At 43.6% G+C, this 20770-nt stretch overlaps 4 protein-coding genes and 1 pseudogene across 5 annotated transcripts in view; 1 reads left to right on the forward strand and 4 right to left on the reverse strand.

The window, feature by feature from the left end:
* Positions 1-8914, reverse strand: part of LOC308576310 (olfactory receptor 5AR1-like) — a gene marked incomplete at both ends in the record, with an annotated part of 30313 nt that extends 21399 nt beyond the window's left edge. The window contains one exon of the mRNA XM_081175535.1: positions 8885-8914. Within this exon, the coding sequence (XP_081031661.1) occupies positions 8885-8914 (30 nt within the window). The remainder of the gene's footprint in view (positions 1-8884) is intronic.
* LOC308596741 (olfactory receptor 5AR1-like) lies at positions 4230-5234 on the forward strand (the record flags this gene model as incomplete). Its single annotated transcript, XM_081211938.1, has 1 exon — positions 4230-5234. One exon carries the CDS (start codon positions 4230-4232, stop codon positions 5232-5234), a length of 1005 nt encoding a protein of 334 aa, XP_081068064.1.
* Positions 8108-8806, reverse strand: LOC308596748 (olfactory receptor 5I1-like; the record flags this gene model as incomplete). Its single annotated transcript, XM_081211955.1, has 1 exon — positions 8108-8806. One exon carries the CDS (start codon positions 8804-8806, stop codon positions 8108-8110), a length of 699 nt encoding a protein of 232 aa, XP_081068081.1.
* A 4680-nt stretch (positions 8915-13594) lies between the features above and the next one.
* Positions 13595-14531, reverse strand: LOC308576315 (olfactory receptor 4S2-like; annotated as a pseudogene). The gene has a single exon. The product of its transcript is annotated as an olfactory receptor 4S2-like (transcript).
* Positions 14532-15133: 602 nt separating this feature from the next.
* LOC308573221 (olfactory receptor 4S2-like) lies at positions 15134-16057 on the reverse strand (the record flags this gene model as incomplete). Its single annotated transcript, XM_081169945.1, has 1 exon — positions 15134-16057. One exon carries the CDS (start codon positions 16055-16057, stop codon positions 15134-15136), a length of 924 nt encoding a protein of 307 aa, XP_081026071.1.
* Positions 16058-20770: the final 4713 nt, after the last annotated feature.

Here is a 20770-nt window from a genome sequence, read left to right on the forward strand (position 1 = left end):
AGACAACTGGTAATGGGTTCAAAATGGCCACAACTTTATTGATTGCAAATCAAAACTTGATTAAGTAGGTTTTGGAGAAGGCATCAGATATGTATCCTGAATCAACCACCCAGCCTTCTGGTTTATTATTTCATCTGGGTTAACTCTGGGTTAAGTGTCACCCTATGACAGACATCAGATCAATCCCTCCAGGACTGCCATTTTGGATGGGTGCTATAGCCCATTGTCCCTCATCTGGGCTCCTGGACAAAGCACTCCTTCCTGGATCCCTTTAGTGGGGTACTGTCAGGGGCTGGTTGGATGCAGAGGAATAGTGGGAGGAAACAACTGGGGAACCCCAAGGGAAGAAGGCTCAGAGCCCAGGCAGACCCTCCAAGTGTCCCTATTTTCCAGGGACATCCCTGACTTAGAAAAGCCATCCCAATTTCTGATTTGATCCCAGAATGCCCCACTTTTCCTTAGGATGTCCCTATTTTCATTGGAGAAATGTTGGAGGGTATAGAGTTATCAGACGCCCCAAGCCATTTGAAGGCAATCCTGTATAGTTTTTTAATGTTTAATGTTTTTAATGTTTAAATATATGTTGGAAGCTGCCCAAAGTGGCTGGGGCAACCCAGTAGTATGTGTGGGGTATAAATAGTAAAATTATCATTGTGGAATGGGACACCCCTATTTTCATCTGAGAAATGTTGGAGGGTATACCCAGGATGTGGTGGTGGGACAACAATGAGTGGTCAGAGGAGACTGGAAGGAGGAGGTGTCAGAAGCTGAAGATGTAACAGGAGTTAGTGAGCTGGGAGAATCTGTGACAGGAGTCCAGAAGTAGAAGCAGGAGAGTGGGATGAGGGAGGCCAAGAGGTAGAGATGAGTCAGGCTGGTGAAGAAACATGGGTGTCTCCCCCTCCTGCTGTGGCAGGCTCCCCTTCCCCACCCTCCCCCAGTCTCCCAGGACCAAGAGAGGCAATGCAGACATGCAGGCAGAATCCCAGATTGCTTGGAGGAAACCCTGGTGTAATGATCTCAGGCAGGCAAGCAAGCTCCAATAAGAATTAACGAGTCTCTGGCAGTTTTATGTACATTTATTTACAATTTACACGCAGAAAGCGGCTCCAGGCCTGCTGCCATTAGCTACGAGTTGGTCACCCCCTCCCTGCTATCAAACAAAGATCCCTCTAAACACTGCCCATTTCCTGGATACGTAGCAACCCCCTCAATGTCATCTATCTCCTCCCCTCCCTCTGCCTGTGAGCTTTCCCAGCCCTTGGTGAGACAAGAGGACTTAGGCAGCTGTAGGAAGGCAGGTAGCTTCAGTCTCCCCAACTGCCTCATAGGGGTGTTGTAAACAAAATCTGCCCTTATTCCCTTATGGGGTACACAAGAGCCCTTATAGAGTCCTTTGTAGGTTCTCCAATGGCAGGAGAAAATAACAGAGGCCAACCAGAGAATATTGTGAAGCAAAGCAGCTAGTAAGCCTGATCTTTATTAAAGCTGTTGCAACAGGGTGCTCCCCTCACACGCAGCAGGAGGACCCAGAACAAAGGTATCCCCGCCCTTATATAGGCATTTTGAAATTCCCTGCCCTGGAGCTCCAGACCACCCCTCCATACATCATACCTACATCACAGAAAAGGCGGTCTACAACAAACATTTGAGTGTTGTTGTTTTTCCTGTCTGCCATTTTATCTGATAATGCCTTATCTGATTGCCTTTTCTGGTAGTCTGGCCATTCCTTTGAGATGGTAATTACTTAATTCCTGAGACAATGGGAAGGTTCCCTCACCCCCTCTCTCCTTGCAGAGAAACATTTGGTCAGTTTGGGAGTCAAAACGGTATCAGGATGTCTTCCTGTGCTGCTTCAGAAATGTGGTGTATATATTTATGTACGTGTTTGCTGGTGTTATGTACTGAGTTGAATAGGATCCAAAATACAGCAGTCTGATTGGTCCACAGTAGCCACCCAATCCAGTTCCAGGTGGAAATGAATCCGCAACCTGATTGGCCTACAGAAGAATCCCGGAATTAGACAATCACGTGGGGCCCATTGTGTAAATAATGTATATAAAGCAGACATTCTGGGGGAACTTCCATTCCTCCTCACCACTATGAGCTGAATAAAGAGCATGAAATCCACTCTTGACTCCGAGTATATTTCACTGGCGACGAAGGTGGGATCCCGCTGAGCTGACCGCCACACACAGCACCACAGTACCACCACCTGCTGCACCGCTGCCTCGTACCGTGTATCCAGGCTTCAGCTCCGGGCTCCAAGGAACTTAGAATGGCAACCAACAGCAGCTTCTCGCCGTTCAACCCAGCATCAGGAAACTGGGTAGCGTGCACCTCCCGTTTCACCTTCCTCCTAAAAACCAAAGGGGTCACCAATGAAGAAGACGCCAAGAAGAGGGCGATATTCTTCAGCGTCTGCGGAGAGGAGATGTTTGAAATCGCCTGGGCTCTCCTTGCACCTGAAGACGTCGCTACTGTTCCTTACAAAACAATAGTGGAACGGCTGAAGAGGCACTTCTCACCGCAGCCCTTAGTGGTGGCGCGACAAAATGTCTTCTACGCAAAGCAGCAAACCCCTGGAGAAACCATAACTGGGTTTGTGACTTACCTCCACCAAACCGCCTGGTTCTGCAACTTCTCAGAGTTGGATAACATGCTTCGTGACCGCCTCATTGGTGGCCTGAAGGATGAGAAGCTTCAACGATGCCTCTACGCCAAGAAGGACCTAACGTTCCAGGTCGCTCTGGAGGAGGCCCTAGCAACTGAAGCTGCCGAGAGGTCGACGCAAGAGGCATGGCCGAGCCTGCTGCCCCAACCGAGGGTCCACCACACCTGCAAAAACAGAGGCAATGAGATAACATGTGCATATGAATATAAAATGCAAATCTTGTTGCCAATGCAAGAGGCATTTGAACCACCATCTTAAAACACCAAGGTAGTGTTTGTTTGTTTGTTTGTTTGTTTGTTTGTTTGTTGTTTGTTGTTTGTTGTTTGTTTGTTGTTTGTTTGTTTGTTTGTTTGTTTGCCCAATTATCACTACTTAGGTTCATGATGTGATATCTTCACAAAGGAAATGATCATCAGAGGGCAGTGAAGCACAAAGAGGACAATCAGAACAAATTTGCTGCTGGTGGGTCCTACATGGTCCAACTGGATTTGATGAGGAAGCAAACAAAGTACAATTTGTTACATGCCATCATGGACTGAAAGAGAGTGCATGCCTTAGTATTTTGGCAGAATCCACGAGCCTTGCCATTGATTGGTGGCGAGGTCTCACTATCATTGACAGGAAGAATCCAGACCAGGGTGTAGAAGTTAAAGTAGACCTAGATAGTTGAAACTGACTATACAAAAATCAGAAGGGAAGTTTTAGAGGTTTCTTGCATGCAAGCAGCCAATTAAAATGTACAGTAATTATTAATCAAAACAACCATGGATATCTGGGGTATTCAGTAGCATCAGGGATGATGTCCCAGGTGCCTAGCAGCTAGCATTTAAGGTCTCTCCCCCTACTCAGTTTCTGAAAGCAGAGAAACCTCCCAGTCTGCATCTCAGGTAAGTTCACTAAATCAGAAAGAGATATTTAGCGTATGGTTCTGCTATAGCAACACTAGACCTCTGGTAAAGGGTCTAAAGCCCTGAATCTGTCCTCCATTGACACTGTTCTTCAAAAGAAAAAAACTCTCTTGCGGACACACTTGAAGAGCCCCACACTCCCATGGATGAAGACAATAGCAAAGGTAGGTGGAACAAACTCAAGAAGACAACTGTTGGGATTGAAATTTGGCCACAACTTTGTACATTAAAGATATAGATAAGGTTGTCATATGGGACTCTGGCGTGGGCAGCTTGGGCTCGGCAGTGGCTGAGGGATTCTTCGGCAATTGCCCTTAAAAAAGCTCAAGAACTTTTTGCGTATGGATTTTTACCTCTTCAAATATGGCAAACCTAAGGTAGACTTTGCTCAGGCTTTGTGGGTGTATATACATTATCAGCCTCCCAAAGGAAGGCTGAAACAGGGGTGTGCCAGGGATGTGGACCACAGCTGGTGTTGTGTTGAACTAGTGCAGTTGAGCTTGTGATGGCCATTATCTTGAATCCAGGACTGCTGTTGTTTCTAAACAAAAAGGAAGTTGGATGGAGCGGTCAAAAACACAAATCTCATTTCTTCCCTTCTCAAGGAAAAGAAAGAATCATCCTGAACCCAGCACTGATTGAGGGAAATGATGGATCAAGGAAATAATTCTATCATAACAGAATTCATTCTTCTGGGATTCACAGATGATCCAAAAATGCAGCTTCCTCTTTTTATGCTCTTCCTACTGATTTATGTCATCACTGTAATCTGGAATGTGGGGATGATTGTCTTAATTTGCGCTGAGCCTCAGCTTCACAACCCCATGTACTTTTTCCTGGGCAACCTCTCTTTTGCTGACCTCTGCTACTCCTCAGCCATTGCTCCCAAAATGCTAGCTGACCTCTTAGTTGAGACCAAAAGGATTTCTTTCAATGCCTGTGCTATACAGCTATATATACTTTCCTTTTTTGTAGATGTTGATTGCCTTTTGCTGGCTTTGATGGCCTATGACAGGTACATGGCCATCTGCAATCCCCTTCACTATTCAGTCCTTATGTCCAGAAGAGTCTGCGGACGGTTGATGGCTATGGCTTACTTCATAGGCATGGCGGATGCAATGATACACACTTGCTGTACATTCCAACTACCATTCTGCAAATCGAATATCATCAATCACTTCTTCTGTGATGAGCCTCCTCTTCTATTGCTCTCTTGCTCAGACACATACAACAATGAGCTTATGGTATTTATCTTCTTTGGCTGCATTTTAGCCAGCAGCATTGGCATGGTTCTTGTTTCCTACATCTACATCTTGGGCACAATCGTGAGAATGCGCTCTGCTGAAGGCAGACGCAAAGCCTTTTCTACCTGCGCCTCCCACCTTACAGCCGTTGGGATATTCCATGGGACGATGCTCTTCGTGTATTTTCGGCCCAGCTCCAGCTATTCCTTGGACCAAGACAAATGGGCCTCGGTGTTCTATACAGTAGTGATCCCCATGCTCAATCCTCTGATCTACAGTCTGAGGAACAAGGATGTGAAGGATGCCCTGACAAAAGCACTTGCCAACTTAAGGCTTTTGAAAGGGAATGGTTTTGCCTCAAAGGAACTGTATGCCATGTTTGTAAAACTGTGTTCTGGGAATCCTTAGGATTGCTTACCAGGGCTTTATCAGAGAGGAAATCAGTACTGGCAGAGATACTTCCTCAGGTCTGGCCCCAGATGTTTTGCCACTTCAAGCAAAATACACTGCCACCCAGTGCCGCTGGCCCCTTCCCACATATTTGAACCTGTACCCTGCCCACAGCCACCACCACTACACCAATAGGACACAGCACACATGGCCTCCACCCAGCAGCAGAGGAAGCCACTCAGGTGACTGGGGCAGCGCGCCCAGGGGTGGGGCGAGCCGCACATCGGGGCAGGGCGATGGTGGGGCAAGCCTCACATAGGGGCGGGGTGCACTGCAGGGCCTCCAGAGTCTGCCTGCCTCCTCCCACTCTACCACCCTACAGCTGGGTGTGAAGGCAGCAGGTGGACCGTTTGGGCAGCGCGGAGCCTGTGCACGCCCAAGCCACCCCATCTCTCCCACTAGAGACGCATGGCTTGGGCACGCTGCAGGCCCCGCGATGAGTGCCACCCAGCATTTCGTCATCGTCGTTCCCCCCCCCCCCAGTGATGACACCCGGGGCAACCTGCACCCACCGCACCCTCCTTCCTCCACTGTCCTGAAAAAAATCCCTTAACCACCTTTTAAAAAATTATTCTTTGGTAGATTTGCAAAAAGAAAAACACACACCAGTAAATAAAGAGAGGGGCAAGATTAGACACAAATGCACAAAGCATAAAAATAAAAAAGTCAAGGCTCCTTGTGCTCCTCTCCACTCCCCCTTTCTTCCCGCCCAGGACTCCCCTGCCCTCTGCCTGACTCTCAGAGCCAGTGCCACCATCAACTACCCAAGGAAGGAGTCCAGCGGCGGCGGCTAAGGAGAAACCGTGGAGAGGCAACAGGATGCTCCCTCATTGCTGCTGCCCAGGACAAGTGCCAGCTCATTCTCCTCACCAACCTTGGTGGGCAACAGCACTGGCAAGGGGAAATAGGGACATTCCGGGATCAAATCAAAAGCTGGGGTGGCTTTCGTGATTCGAGGACTGTCCCAGGACACTTGGAGGGTATGATATCTTCTTTCTCATACCCACCTTTTTCTGTGTACCTAAAGCTAATCTACACAAATGGACTGACCCAATAAAGGATGCCGTTTTAAAGTGTTTGTATTTTTGTGTGTTTGTGAAATTTTATCCTGAATGCTAATAGCAAACTCATTCTCCAAGTGTGGGTCCTTATGAAGCCACCACCTACCAATAAGACGGAGGTATCAGCAGGCTTAGGGGAAACCCAAGATTTTAAGATGCCAAAAGGAAATGCAGAGGAGGGAACAGTGCAAAGAAGACTGAGCATAGTCAGTAGTCATGGAATGCATGGGGAAATGAAATCTCAGGGGAAATGGAATGGAGTATCCTAGGAAAAGGAATGGTTGGTTGGCTGGCTGGCTGGCTGGCTGGAACACTGAGCACTCCATACTATTCACTCCAGACTGCAACGTTTTGTTGCAGCTCACACTTCTTCTTCACTATTCTATATCTGGGAGAGGCTAAGTTTTGTATGATGTAGCTTGTCACTGTGTCCATTTGAGATAGTTTACAGTGATGATGAATCCCACTGAACTTCCTTGGGCACTTTTTTTTCTTTTTCTTTCTTTTCCATTTCTTTCTCTCTCTTTTTCTTTTTGGTTAATCCTAGGTCTTGGTTATAATATATTCACAGCTCATCATAGCTCATCAATTTAGTTATGAAACTATGAAGAGCTGTCAATATATAACCTACACCAAGACCTTTGGCATAAGATGGCAAAGAAATCTAATGGGAAACAGTCCCACTTGCATGCTTTTCTTCCCTCTCAATGATTCTTGATCTCTAAAATATTTTCTGTGGAAAACAGTTCCCCTTTGAAACTGGTGTTGTACTATTAACAGCATCGCATTTGCCCTATGGTCCTCTGCCCTGTTGTCTCAAACTCTTAGCAGACCTTGCAGCTTGGTGGACTGGATTAGAATCATCACTTATACTTTCTGGAATTTAAAGGCTTTATTCATGCAGGATCTATTTACAGGATGAGTGGAAATGAGAGGGAGAAAATAACAAACATTTTGGCTCAACAACCTGAGAGAGAACAATAAACAAAATAGCTCAGCTTTTATGGGTGGATTTAACTTTGACAGAGAGCTACAAACAAGTGTTGGCTAGATTGCTTCACAAGCAGTGTCCTCTAGTGGTTTAAAGTAACACATGCATTAAAGACAAACTCAAGAGAAGGAAATGTATTTGCTTTTCTCTAACACAATCCCTGGATTAGAGAAATTTACAAGGGGATACCAAGGGGAAAGAAACTGTTTTGAGCAGGATGTCATGCAAACAACACTACATAAATGGGAATGCAAACACCTTCAAATAAACATTAAAGTCAGGTGTGGATGAAGCAGAGGAACAATTCAAGAGACTAAGGGATTCATGTCTTCCTTGTTCCCTCATCACTATATTTCCTCTCCCAGAGCTCATTCCCACTGGCATGTTCATCTCCAGATGACTACAACATCACATGTGTGAATGGGCCATCAACACAGATAGAACTTTCATACCCATTGGGATTGGTGGGGTGGAAGGCAGAAAGATGAAACCAGAGGCAATAACAAGCAAAGCTAACTCTTCTAGTTTTGCTTCCATTCTGCCCTCTACAAGGACAATACTTAGAATAAGGAGGATGAAGTACCTCCTCCTGGGCTGTTGTAAGAAGGCAAGCAGGTGGAGGGCTGGCTGAAGATGGACTGGGGGTTGGTGGGGCAGGGCCCCATTTGCCCATATAGACCAGCCATTGCTGGTTATGGCTTTACTTCTAGCGCTGCAGCCAACCTACGTACATACACAAAACTTAGTTATAGTTACTCAAGTCCACAGTATTAAAATAATCAGTGAGGATTTATATTTTTCCTGATCAGTTTCCTTAGGGCATCCTTCACCTCTGAATTCCTCAGGCTGTAAATCAGGGGGTTCAACACGGGGATGACGAGAGTGTAAAATACAGAGACTCTTTTGTCTGTGTCCATTGAGAAGTTGGAACTGGGCCGGAAGTACATGAAGAGGATGGTGCCATGGAACAGGGCAAAAGTCGTCAAGTGAGAAGCACACGTAGAGAAGGCTTTGAGCCGGCCTCCTGCAGAGTGTATCCTGGTGATAGTTGTGATTATAAAGCCATAGGAGGTGAGGATAGTCACAATGTTGGACGCTTCAACCAAGATGCCAAAAGTTAAGAGAAGCCACTCATTGAGGGTTGTGTCTGAGCAGGCAAGAGCCATCAGGGCAGCCAGGTCACAGAAGAAATGGTTGACAGAATTCTCCCCACAATAAGACAGTCTTAGAGATGCACACGTGTGTATGAGAGAACTCGTGATCCCCCCAACATATGCCCCAGTGAGCAGCCAGGCACAGAGTGCCTTCGACATGATGACTGTGTAGGACAATGGTTTGCAGATGGCCACATAACGATCTATTGCCATGACAGCCAGGATGAAGGACTCCACATCTGTAAAAGTACAAAATGTGAAAAACTGGAGAATGCACCCACTGTAGGAAATGGCTTTCTTCTCCACCAGGAAGTTCAGCAGCATTTTAGGGGCAATGGTTGAAGTTATGCATGCATCCATAAATGAAAAGTGTGTCAGAAATAAGTACATGGGGGTATGGAGCTGGGGACTGCTCCTAATCAAGACAACCATCCCTAGATTCCCTATCAAGCTAAAAAGATACATGACAAGAAATACTACGAAGAGTAATGTTGGGTTTCCCATAAATCCTTGGAGAATGAACTCTGTCACAGTGGTGCTATTTCTCTCCATCATTCTTCTGAGCAATCAGAGCTCTGCTGAGTAGATGAGCCAAATGAGGTGGCATCTTGATGGGCCATCATTGTGTGAATTAGCATTTGAAGAAATCCTTGACGATTGCCCATGTTGTTCTCACTTGATTGTGAAGGGATTTGTCTGAAAGGCCACAGGAATCAATGGCATATGGTTCTTTTTATAGCCCATTATAAACCACAACACAGGAAGCTGCCTGATACTGAGTCAGCCGATTGGTCCATCAAGCTCAGCATTGCCCACACTGAAAGACAGCAATGTTCCAAAATTTCAGGCAGGGGACAATCTCAATCCTACCTGAAAATAAGCCAAAGACCTTATGCAGGGGTAGGCAACCTAAGGCCCATGGGCCACAAGCGGCCCATGGGGGTCGTTTAACCGGCCCACGAGCCACCCCCGAACCAAGCTGCCCACTCGGCGAGTCCCCACACGCTGCACTAAACCGGCACAGTGCGGTGCGGGGACTCGCTTCCACGGTGCCAGAAATTGCATCTGTGCAGACCCAGGAAATCGCGGGCGGGTACACTCACACTCATGCGCAATCCGGCCCACAGAGGGATCTCCGCTGGAGTGAACCAGCCCAGGCGCGGTAAACCTTGCCGACCCCTGACCTTATGCATGCAAAGCAGATTCTCTATCACTGAGATACAGCCCTCCCCTCATAATGCTTTCTGCTTCTATCACTGCCTGTTGAAAAGGTCCTTTCTGCTGTATGTCTCATTGAAAAGATACAACGTGCATGTATATGTCAAAGGGAATATGCGTGCTCAGAAGCATGGGATATTTACCCTCCCACTCAGTATAAACACCTATGTTTTCATTGTGTTTTTTAAAACTATAAATGACTGTTTTTTATCCTTCTGTATTCTATTTTAATAATGATTATTTATTTCATTTATTTATTTATACCCCGCCCATCTGGCTGGATTTCCCCAGCCGCTCTGAGCGACTTCCAGCAGAATATTAAAATACAATGATTCATCAAATATTAAAAGCTTCCCTAAACTGGGCTGCCTTCAGATGACTTCTAAAAGTCTGATAGATGTTTATGTCTTTGACATCTGATGGGAGGGCGTTCCACAGGCCAGGCACCACTACTGAGAAGGCCCTCTGCCTGGTTCCCTGTAACTTCGCTTCTCGCAGGGAGGGAACAGCCAGAAGGTCCTTGGCGCTGGACCTCAGCGTCCGGGCAGAACGATGGGGGTGGAGACGCTCCTTCAGGTATGCTGGGCCGAGGCCATTTAGGGCTTTAAAGGTCAGCACCAACACTTTGAATTGTGCCCGGAAACATACTGGGAGCCAATGTAGGTCTTTCAGGACCGGTGTTATGTAGTCTCGGTGGCTGCTCCCAGTCACCAGTCTAGCTGCCGCATTCTGGATTAGTTGTAGTTTCCAGATCACCTTCAAAGGTAGCACCACATAGAGCACATTGCAGTTTAGCCCAATACATTGTTTTGTGAGCTACCCATGTTATGGGACACTTATATATTATTGTTATTATTATTAGTTAGTTTTTAGTGTTTTTAAGCATTGAAGCACATAACTGTTCAGAATAGTTCCATTTCATTCAGCCAAAGCTCCCTGTTAATAGAGAATGGGCTGCCTGACTCACCAAGTGAAATGTTTGCAGTTTTATATGCTAATACTCAATCCAAACTGAGTTCAGTGGGCTGCTAGCTAGTCAGCTGAGTGTATGCAAAAAGCTTGCTTTTCTTCATGGGGAAAACAGAGCTGCAGAATTGGGCTGGAAACATCTGACCAGTGTAATAACACAAGGATATTACAAGCTCACTCTGTAAAACTAAGTGCCCCAGGGAATTCTGCTACTAACAAGGTAACAGCCAAATATTTCCCCCTCTTTGGCAAATGAGCAGGGCAATGTGGGACAACCATGGTGTCCTGCTTGCAGTTACAGATAAATGGGAAAGAAAGAAGACAGTCTCTGATGTCCTAAGCCTGGGTGACAGCCAGGAGCTCATCCTCCCTGCCACAACCTCACAACTCTGACGTTCACTCGCTTCCAGTGAAGTGCTGAAATGTGAGCTTTGTCTGCTTGGGAGTGCTTTAGTCGTGTCCACATTTACTTCTCCGCTGCTTAACTGGCTTTCAGCAGCATTGGATGTTATTCCCTGGTCCTAGCCAAGATTCTGGCATAGCCTGGGTAACTGAAAATCAATTGTTTGTTGGTTTGTTACATCCACATCTCACATTTCCTCCCAGAATCTTAACCCAGATGGTAGGTTAGACATAAGGACAGCAAACTGTTACTTACATGAAAATTTGGATTCCAAATAAATGAAGATTGGTGGAGTTCCTTCCTTACAAGCTTGGCTAGGCACGTGTTTATCTAGTACCGCTACAATCTTTAACCATCCATTCTTTCCACTTTCCTACAAAAAGATGGAAGTGTCTGGGTCTGCCACTCCAAACCTCACCAAAAGCACTGGAATGCAGATCAGGTCTCTGTTAGCTCCCAACCAGTGATTAATAAACATTTTTAATAATTATTTTTTTAAAAAAAAATTGTACGGCACTTAATTGTCAAAATCACTAAGCAATTTCAAGATACAGCATGGATAATTATTTCTCAGGCACTTCCAGACTACCTGTTTAATGATCATTCAGCCTGATTTGTTTGTGGAAGAATTCAACAAGATTGTACCAAGCAAGTGTTACCCCACACTTTCCAGTGCATTTTTCCATCACAAAAAGTCTGACCTTTCAGGAAAGTAGCTTTGTTGTGCATGAGCTCCAAATCAGTTTTAACTGCACAGCCTGAATTTGCCATGGTGGGACTGAATCCCACCCCAAAAATAGCAGCAGTCTGGAAGCACTCTTAGTTGATGTAGAATCCCGTTTCAAAATATGAGAATGCATTGCCTTAATTAACACTGAATGCTTTACTGCTGCTACATCAGAAAGAAGAGGCTTTACAAGCAACTTTTAAATCTGGGGAGCTTTTGAAGGTTTTCTTTCCCCCATTTAATGGCCCTAGAGGAAGCCAATTAAATCATGCTCAAAGTGGTTGCATGTTGCACAATTCCTTCAGAGAGTTTGTGAATACCAATATTTTTTTTCTCACTTTTCCCACAGGAACATCCATTCATTCTTCCCTGAATTATCACATTTTGTAGTCACCATGTGATAGTTCAACACAGTCCTCAGTAAGTCTTTAACATGGGGAGTATAAAAGCATATTAAAATCAATCAAAACAGGATTTCAGGGAATTAAAATGAGTCTGATCTTGTGGATGAAAGAAAGCCTGGGGAAAATCTTTACCAGAAGACCTCTGGTGGGGTCTCAGTGTGGGGACCACGATGAGCCAGACCTGGGTTTGAATGTCACCTCAAGCGAATGTCTTGGAGAGGGCGAGGTTTTCTTTCCTCGGTTCTCCTCCTTCCTCCCTGCCCCACATTTTTACAGTATGGTCTGAGATCCTTTCAGCTGCTAATGCTATGCTGAGGATTACATTTGGGCCCTTATGCCAAGAATGCGAGATGCTGCCTTACATCCCATCAGGCTGTTGGGCTACTTTAGTTCAGTATTGACTACATCTGACTTTGCCAGCATGGTTCTTGCAGGTGTCATGGTGCCCACCATATGCTGCTAAGGTGCCCACCACTCATCAAGTCCCATCACCCATCCAGCAAAGGAATAATGGGGCGCTCACTTTAAACTCCCAATTGTTCCTTTGAAGCGCTACCCTTACCCATCCCACACCTGATGTCAGGTGTGGAAAGGGTTGCTGTGGGTTTTCCAAAATGGCCTTGTGAGCCAAATGGGGAGAAAGGGATTTCAGGATTTAATACTGAAATCATCATCATCATCATCATCATCATCCTATAAATTGTGTGTCACTGTTTCCCAACTTAACCCTTTTACATGGTTTTGTATGTATTGCAGTGTTTTATGCATTGTGACTTGCTTTGTTTTTATTGATTATAGTTTAGTAATTATTTATTGCAATTGTTAAGAGTGAATTTCTGTTTAATCATTGTTTGCTGATATATAATTTCACTGTGCACTGCTATATTCTAATGGATTATTGAATATTACTTTGTTTGATATAAGTTGTATATAAGTTATATTTTTATTATGACTTTTTTGAATTGGATTAGATTGTTATAATGTGTGTGATCTTTGTTGTTTCTTCAGCTTGTAAACCGCCATGCATATAGTAATATAGAAAGGCAGTATACAAATTAAAAGTTAAATGAAATGAGGAAGGCCGGCGAGCTAAGTTTGGCCTGCAAACTGGAGGTTCGCCACCTATGTCTGAAGCATTCGGTATATCTGTAGTGGAGATAGACTTCCAGCTCACATCTAGATCCTCATAAAAAATCTGTAATGTGTTCTCTGCTGATGTCCAAAGTATTATCTGAATTTGGAGTGGGGGGCTTCAAAAGGGGGTGTTTCTGAATTATAACTCCTTCTTAAATAATATTTCCACACTAAAGACAGGTTTGATCTTTGTTGAGTATGCCAATCGAAAGGCCAGATGATTACAAATATTCCAAGGACAGGAGAACTAACCCAATTTATTTTGGCTTCCCAAGCCTCTGTGTCTTGCTCCACAGCTTCTTCATGGCATTTTTCATCTCGTCATTCCTCAGCGAGTAAATGATTGGGTTCAACATAGGCGTGAGGATAGTGTAGAACAGAGCAAACACTTTATCCACTGCTAAGGTAGTAGAAGGGCAGACATAGATGAACAGGCAGGGCACAAACAGAATGAGCACCACAGTGATGTGGGAAGCACAGGTGGAGAGGGCCTTTTGCCTCCCCTCAGAGGACTGTGTGCGGAGGGTGAATAAGATGACACCATAGGACACAACCAGCACCAGGAAACATCCCAAATCAATCATCCCAGTGTTGCCAACAACCAAGGCTCCAACAATGTGGGTGTCACTGCAGGCCAGCTTGAGCAAAGGGTAGATGTCACAGAAATAGTGGTCAATCTCATTAGGCCCACAAAAGGGCAGCTTTATGGTGAGGATAGTCTGGACCATTGAATGCACAAGTCCTCCCAGCCAAGTGGCTACAACCAGCTGATGGCAGACTCGCCTGCTCATGATGGCTGTGTAGTGAAGGGGTTTGCAGATGGTGACATAGCGGTCATAAGCCATCACTGTGAGGATAAGGATCTCAGTGCAACCAAAGATGTGCACAGAAAAGAGCTGAGCAACACAGCCCACCAATGAAATGGTTTTCTCCTTGGCAAGCAAGTCTGCAATCACCTAGCTTGGGCACTGCAACAGATGAATAGCAGATGTCCACAAACAACAGGACAGAAAGGAAGAAGTACATGGGCGTATGGAGGCGCTGGCTGGACCGCACAGTGACCATGATCAGAAGGTTCCCCAGAACAATCACTAAGTAGCTGAGCAGAAACAGGAGAAAGCAGGCTTGTTGGACCTGCTCGTTTTGGGATAGTCCCAAGAGGATGAATTCTGTCACATTATTAGTGTTCTCCATCAGCATAGAGGTGGGGTGCAGTTTCACCCCAAACAGTCCAGAAAAATAATTTGTGATTGTTTCAAACCTATCTGAATGAACCTTCAAGGAAGCTGACCTCTCTCTTTCCCAACTGACCACAATTAGATGAAACATGTTGATTGGCAATGTATTGAGCCAAAAGAATACAAGGCACAAAATGAGTGAGCTATTTGCTTTGATTTGACAATTTGAGCTTAATGCTGGTACACAAGCTTCCAGAGTTCTTGCTTCTTTTTCTCAAATAAGAAATATGTGAAGGTCAAAATCTTTCATAGGAAGGATTGGCAAAGAAATAATAATATATATTTCCCAGCTTACCCTAAGGCTACAGCCAATGCATACTTACTTGTCTCAATGGGGCTTGCTTTTGAGTAGACGTGTATGCTACAATCTGTACTATTTGTTTAATGAGCAAATACACAAGTAAAAATTACTAAAATAGAACCAACACAGCAGTAGCTTAAGGGAAACTGCCTTTCCAGATTTCAGTGTAACAATTAGCCACTTCTGTAAATGCAAGCAGAATATCCCTGTCCCCAGTGTTCATATGAGAGTGATAAACTTGCATCTCTTGTTATTTCTCACTCCATAAATACTTTTTTGCTCCATAATTTTCTCATGGCATTTTTCACCTCTTCATTTCTCAGTGTATAAATTAAGGGATTGAGCATAGGGGTGATAATAGTGTAGAATAAAGCCACACTCTTGTCCTGCGAAAATGTGGTGGGAGGCCTCAGGTAGATGAAGATGCAGGGTCCAAAATATAAGATCACAACAGCGATGTGGGAAGCACAGGTGGAGAGGGCTTTTAGGCGTCCTTCGGAAGAATGAGTTCTCAGCATAACTAGAATGCTAATGTATGAAACTGCCAAGACAAGAAAGCTGGTCAGAGATATCATGCCACTATTGGCAATGACCATGAGTCCAACCATGTAAGTATTGGTACAGGCCAATTTCAGTAAAGGGTGAACATCACAGAAATAGTGGTCAATTTCATTGGGCCCACAGAAGGGCAGCTGTATAGTAAGGAGAGTCTGGACTATTGAATGAAGAAACCCACCTAGGAATGAGCCTGCCACCATTAAACCACATACATTCTTGCTCATAATAGTTGTGTAATGGAGGGGTTTGCAGATGGCTATGTACCGGTCATACGCCATTGATGTGAGAAGGAAGATCTCAGTGCCACCAAAGAAATGGATGAAGAATAGCTGTATTATGCAACCAACAAAGGAGATTGTCTTCTTCTCAACAAGGAAATCTGCAATCAATTTGGGAGCAGTAACAGAGGAGTAGGAGATGTCCACAAAGGAGAGGTAACTAAGGAAGAAATACATAGGAGAGTTCAGACGGGAGCTGCTTTTGATGGTGACTATGATAAGTAGATTCCCCAACACTATTGCTGTGTAGAAGACCAGAAAGAGCCCAAAACAGGCTTTCTGTATGTTTGGATCCGGGGTAAGCCCCAAGAGGATGAATTCAGACACATTGTTTCTGTTCTCCATGAAGTCAGCAGAGAAGATGATTACAATCCAGAATTAAAATAACCTGCCATCAGACAAAATGAAGTATAGAGACAAGGAAAAGTGATATTTTTATGTAAACCTGAGAAAACTGTAGTTGTTTTCATGACAGTTCAGAAATCTTGTGGGATGAACCTTCTTTCATTAATTCTGAACAACTCTGAGAATCCATTGTTGTCTGCAGCTTTGCCGCATACTGCAAAGGGCCAAACTATACATGACACTGCACACACCACTTTGAAGGACACCAAGGTTTTTTAAAATGTAAGAGCAGGGGCAGTTTTCATTGGGATCACAAAACATTGGGGGGAGGGTAATCCACAAGCCCAATGAAAATCCCACTCCAGGCAGTGCTATTAGTCTTAGTGAGAAAGTTCCCATTAGCATCTATCAGAGCTTTTTTCCTAATACCAGGATGGCTCACAGCTGGGTAGAGAAGGGTTAAACTTCAGCTCCCTATGCATTGTGGTCCCAGTGAAAAATGTGGATTGGGGGCACACATACTATTAAAATGTTCAAATGTCTGGTTTGCTTCTGAGTGGTGTTTTTCATCTCACATGCAGTTGGTCCCTAAAATCTCCAGTGTACAATGGACTGTGCACTGTTATGGGGAGTGCTGACTAGTTATGGGGAGAATGTGACCAGGGCAACAAACAATCTCTTTGAATGCATTCCGAGGACTTTGCCTAGAATTAACTGGCATTGGAATCATATTTTTATAGATAGAAGCTTTGTGCCTTTAATTAAAAGATCTTTCATGACTAATGTTTGACAAACTTATGCCATCAGAAAGGACATCCCGTTTCTCAAGTTATGAAACCTGCATTACAAGATCAAATTAAAAGTTCTTCTTTGTATCAGGGTCTTATAGTATATAGGAATTTGGGGACATGCACATCAGTGAAATTTATCATAGGGGCATGTTGTGCATGGTGTGACAGCAATACATAATGTGCTGTATCTAACACTTGATACATCACCAGTTGGTACATCACCAGAAAATCCACACCAGTTGCACATTTTTACTGGCATGCAGCTGTTTCAAAGACAGGAACCCTACAAAAGGGTGGAGGGGACATGGATTTAACATTAATCACATTTGAAGTTTTTGCCCACAACCATCCACAGGCAAAACCCTCCCACCTTTTCCCACAATAGCAAGAGGGCAACACAAAAAAAGCAACATGGCAGCATTCTCACCCCGATGGAATGTCACGGTTTTTCCTAATGGAAGTTCTGTTCCTTCAAAGAGCTGAATGTGTCATCCCAAAATCCAACAGGTTCATTGTATTGCAGTGACAAGGAAACTACCCCTACTGTATCTTTGAAGAAAAGTAACTTTTAGGGTGCAAGTGTTGGGGGTACTGAAGGGCATGCAGTACCGGCACACACACCCCACCCAGTGTTAAAAGTGTAGAACTTACTTTAACAACTTCATGGTGAGTAGCAGCACCTTTTATTCTATTTTTTTTATTAAAAAAAAAGCACTAGATACAAACATGCCTAACAAAACCTCCAACAGAGCCTTGCCTGGGGAGATGGAACCAGTGGAATGTCATTCATACACTCCTTTTACTGGGCCCTCTGTTAACTTGGTTCTGTTGGGATGTATAAAAAAATCTGTACTCGCTTTCCACAAGGAAATAAATATTGTCAGCAGTAAAATAGGAATAATAATTTGACCATTTCCCAAATTTATATACTGCTTTTTAGCTTGCTTTCTTCAAAGCAATTAATGAATATTTCTCTTACAGGGATTTTGCGAGAATAAATGAGATGGGGAAATGCTGTTACCTTCCCTTGCCCTTATGGCTAACAAGACAGGCAATATATAAAATTAGAATAACAGGGGGAACAAAACTTTGAGTCCTAAGGGGCATTTTATTTTATTTTATTTTTGCTTTAATCAGCAATCTACACACTTAAATCAATTGTTGCAGCCCTTCATTTATTACCTGGATGGCCTTCCTTAGATGCAATGCAGCAGGAGACCAAGTTTGTACGGGGCCCTCTCTTTCTCTGACTGTCTCTGTCTCTCTGTCTCTTACACATGCACACATGCACACTGTTGTGCTCTAAGAACCTAGAAGCATGTGGCTTTGATCAAGCCCTCTTAGCAAATCACTAAGATGCTTAATAAGCTCCCAGGAGCATTGAGATGCCTTCCAGTGGAAAATGAGTCATTAGAGAAACAACTCAACTTTTTTAATGCATAGGTTTGTATTCAACCAAGCTGTACTCGGAGCAGACCCATTGAAATTAATGGTCCCAAGTTAGGCCCATTAACTTCAATAGGTCTACTCTGAGCCGCACTAGCATGGGATACCATAGGATACAAATTTCAAGGAGGCATTTCAAGTTCTATCAGCCACAATGGCCATGTGTCCTTCATTGCAGAGAATAGCCCTCCATTTGAAGGCATCTTCTCTTTGAAGGGGTGACTTCTTTGAACCATAAAGAACCATAAGATGTGGAAGTGAGGAAGGGAGTGAAGTTACCTATCAACAGTATTGAACATACTGAACAAATGAAGGAGATCTGTAAAAAAAAAAAAAAGTTGGAGGTATGAATGTCTGTATATTTCCAATGTCTTTTAATAAAATGGGGGGAATAGCAATTTTGGGGGGAAATGCATTGATCTTGATTTAGCAAGGCAGTATGTAGGTGTACTGCATTCAAGTTAATTGCTATAGATGCTGTCCTGAAAGATTTTCCCACTATTGGGTGGCACCAGGTAATGCTTCTCTAGTGGATTAAATATGCCAAAAAGTGGACTTCAGGTGTTTCACCATTAACCTTGAGTCATTAGGTTGTCACACACTTTTTTATTGCAAAAATAAATTAATTTAATTTAATGAATGGGGAAAATATTTCTACAGCATTAATTATTTATATTGAGGAACCAGATTGAAAACAAGATAACAAATAAAATAACAGCTTCTAAAAATTAAACATTCTTGGCACAACATTAATCAAATATTATATTTTAGTGCTATGCCTACTGTGGATGCACAGGCAATAAGATTGTTAACAAAAGGAGAAATTATGATTCCTGAATTTAGGAACCAAGTTAAGGGTTTAGTATCAGAAATGTATTGGTTAACACAAAATGCAAAGCAATATAATCTCAGTACACTAAAGATAATATGGGGAGGGGAATTCAGGTCATACTCTAAGTATGAAAACTTTGTACAAAAATGGAAGTAGAAGAAAACAGTAATATCAGTTTCAGCAAGAATTAGGAAAAGTCCACTTAAAGTTTTATATTGGTACCACACACACAAAATAAGCTGCATATATGCTGCTGTGATCTCTTACTTTTGGAAAAAAGAATGTAAAGGCATAGGCTCTTCCCTGCATACATGGTGAAGTTGAGAGGCGATACACAAACATTAGGAAACATTTTTCTAGAATGTAGCAAAATGGCAGGTCACCACATTGAGACAGAACTCTCCCTGGAACTTTTAACCATCTTTGATGGGGAAAACATGGATCTCCCTCACAAAGTCATGATGTCACTTATTCTGGCAGCAGCCAGACTAGTGGCAACACTAATTGGAAATCAGATGAGTGAGGATCAATAGATACGATTTGGCATATTGATTTGTTAGATAAACTAAACAACATAAATTAAAGCGACTAGACAAGAAAACACTACAGATGGCTTTTAAGGTCAATGGCAGGAATTTTTTCTATGGACAAAATCCCAATAAATGCCAAAATCCTGTCACCCATAGAACTCTCTGAAGTCTCTTGTTGGAATAAGGAAAATTATATTGAATATACTGATAATCATAGAAACTGCTGCTGATTTACAACATAAGCAAAAATGTGCTTCATCATCCTTTGTTGTTATTGATGTCATTTTTATGGAATAAAACTTCAATAAACTGCAGTGAAAAGATTTTAACTATCAAAACATATTCAGATCAATACAACCCTGTAGAAGTCATTCTACAAAGAAGGGTGGACAGACTTAAGGCTGGGGAGATTTACTTTGCTTTTACTTTTTAAAAATTGATTACATTTCTATCCCACCTTTCCAAAGAACTCAAAGTGCTGTGTGTGGTTCTTCCCTCCTCCTGATTTTATTCTTACAACCACCCAGGATAGGCTGGTAGACAGTGACCTCGTCTCCCAGGTCCTAGTCCAACACTCTAGTGACTGCACTACAATGGAGCCCAATACAGTGGTGCCTCGCAAGACGAAAAGAATCTGTTCTGTGAGTCTCTTCGTCTAGCGGTTTTTTCGTCTTGCGAAGCAAGCCCATTGATGGATTAGCGGATTAGCGCTATTAGCGGCTTTTAGCGGCTTTTAGCATCTTATCGGTTTAGCAGATAAGCGGATAAGCGGCTTAGCGTCTTAGAAAAAGGGGGGAGGGGGAAAAACCCACAGGAACTCGCAAGACATTTTCGTCTTGCGAAGCAAGCCCATAGGAGATTCGTTTTGCGAAGCACCTCCAAAATGGAAAACTCTTTCGTCTAGCGAGTTTTCCGTCTGAGTTACTTCAATCAGCATCTTTAATATCATAATTTGGAAATAAGAGGGAGCATTTTTGTTGTTGCTATTACTACAAATTTGGGAATCAGAAATTCTTGCTGGTCTACTGCAAAACTATGACTAGATTCCAATCTACCTTCTACTCGGCCCTTCCCTCAAGCACAATATCCACTGCTTATTTTAATCATTGCAACT

The sequence above is a fragment of the Podarcis bocagei genome (genome assembly GCF_964188305.1).
Source record: "Podarcis bocagei genome assembly, chromosome: 1".
Classification (NCBI taxonomy): domain Eukaryota; kingdom Metazoa; phylum Chordata; class Lepidosauria; order Squamata; family Lacertidae; genus Podarcis; species Podarcis bocagei.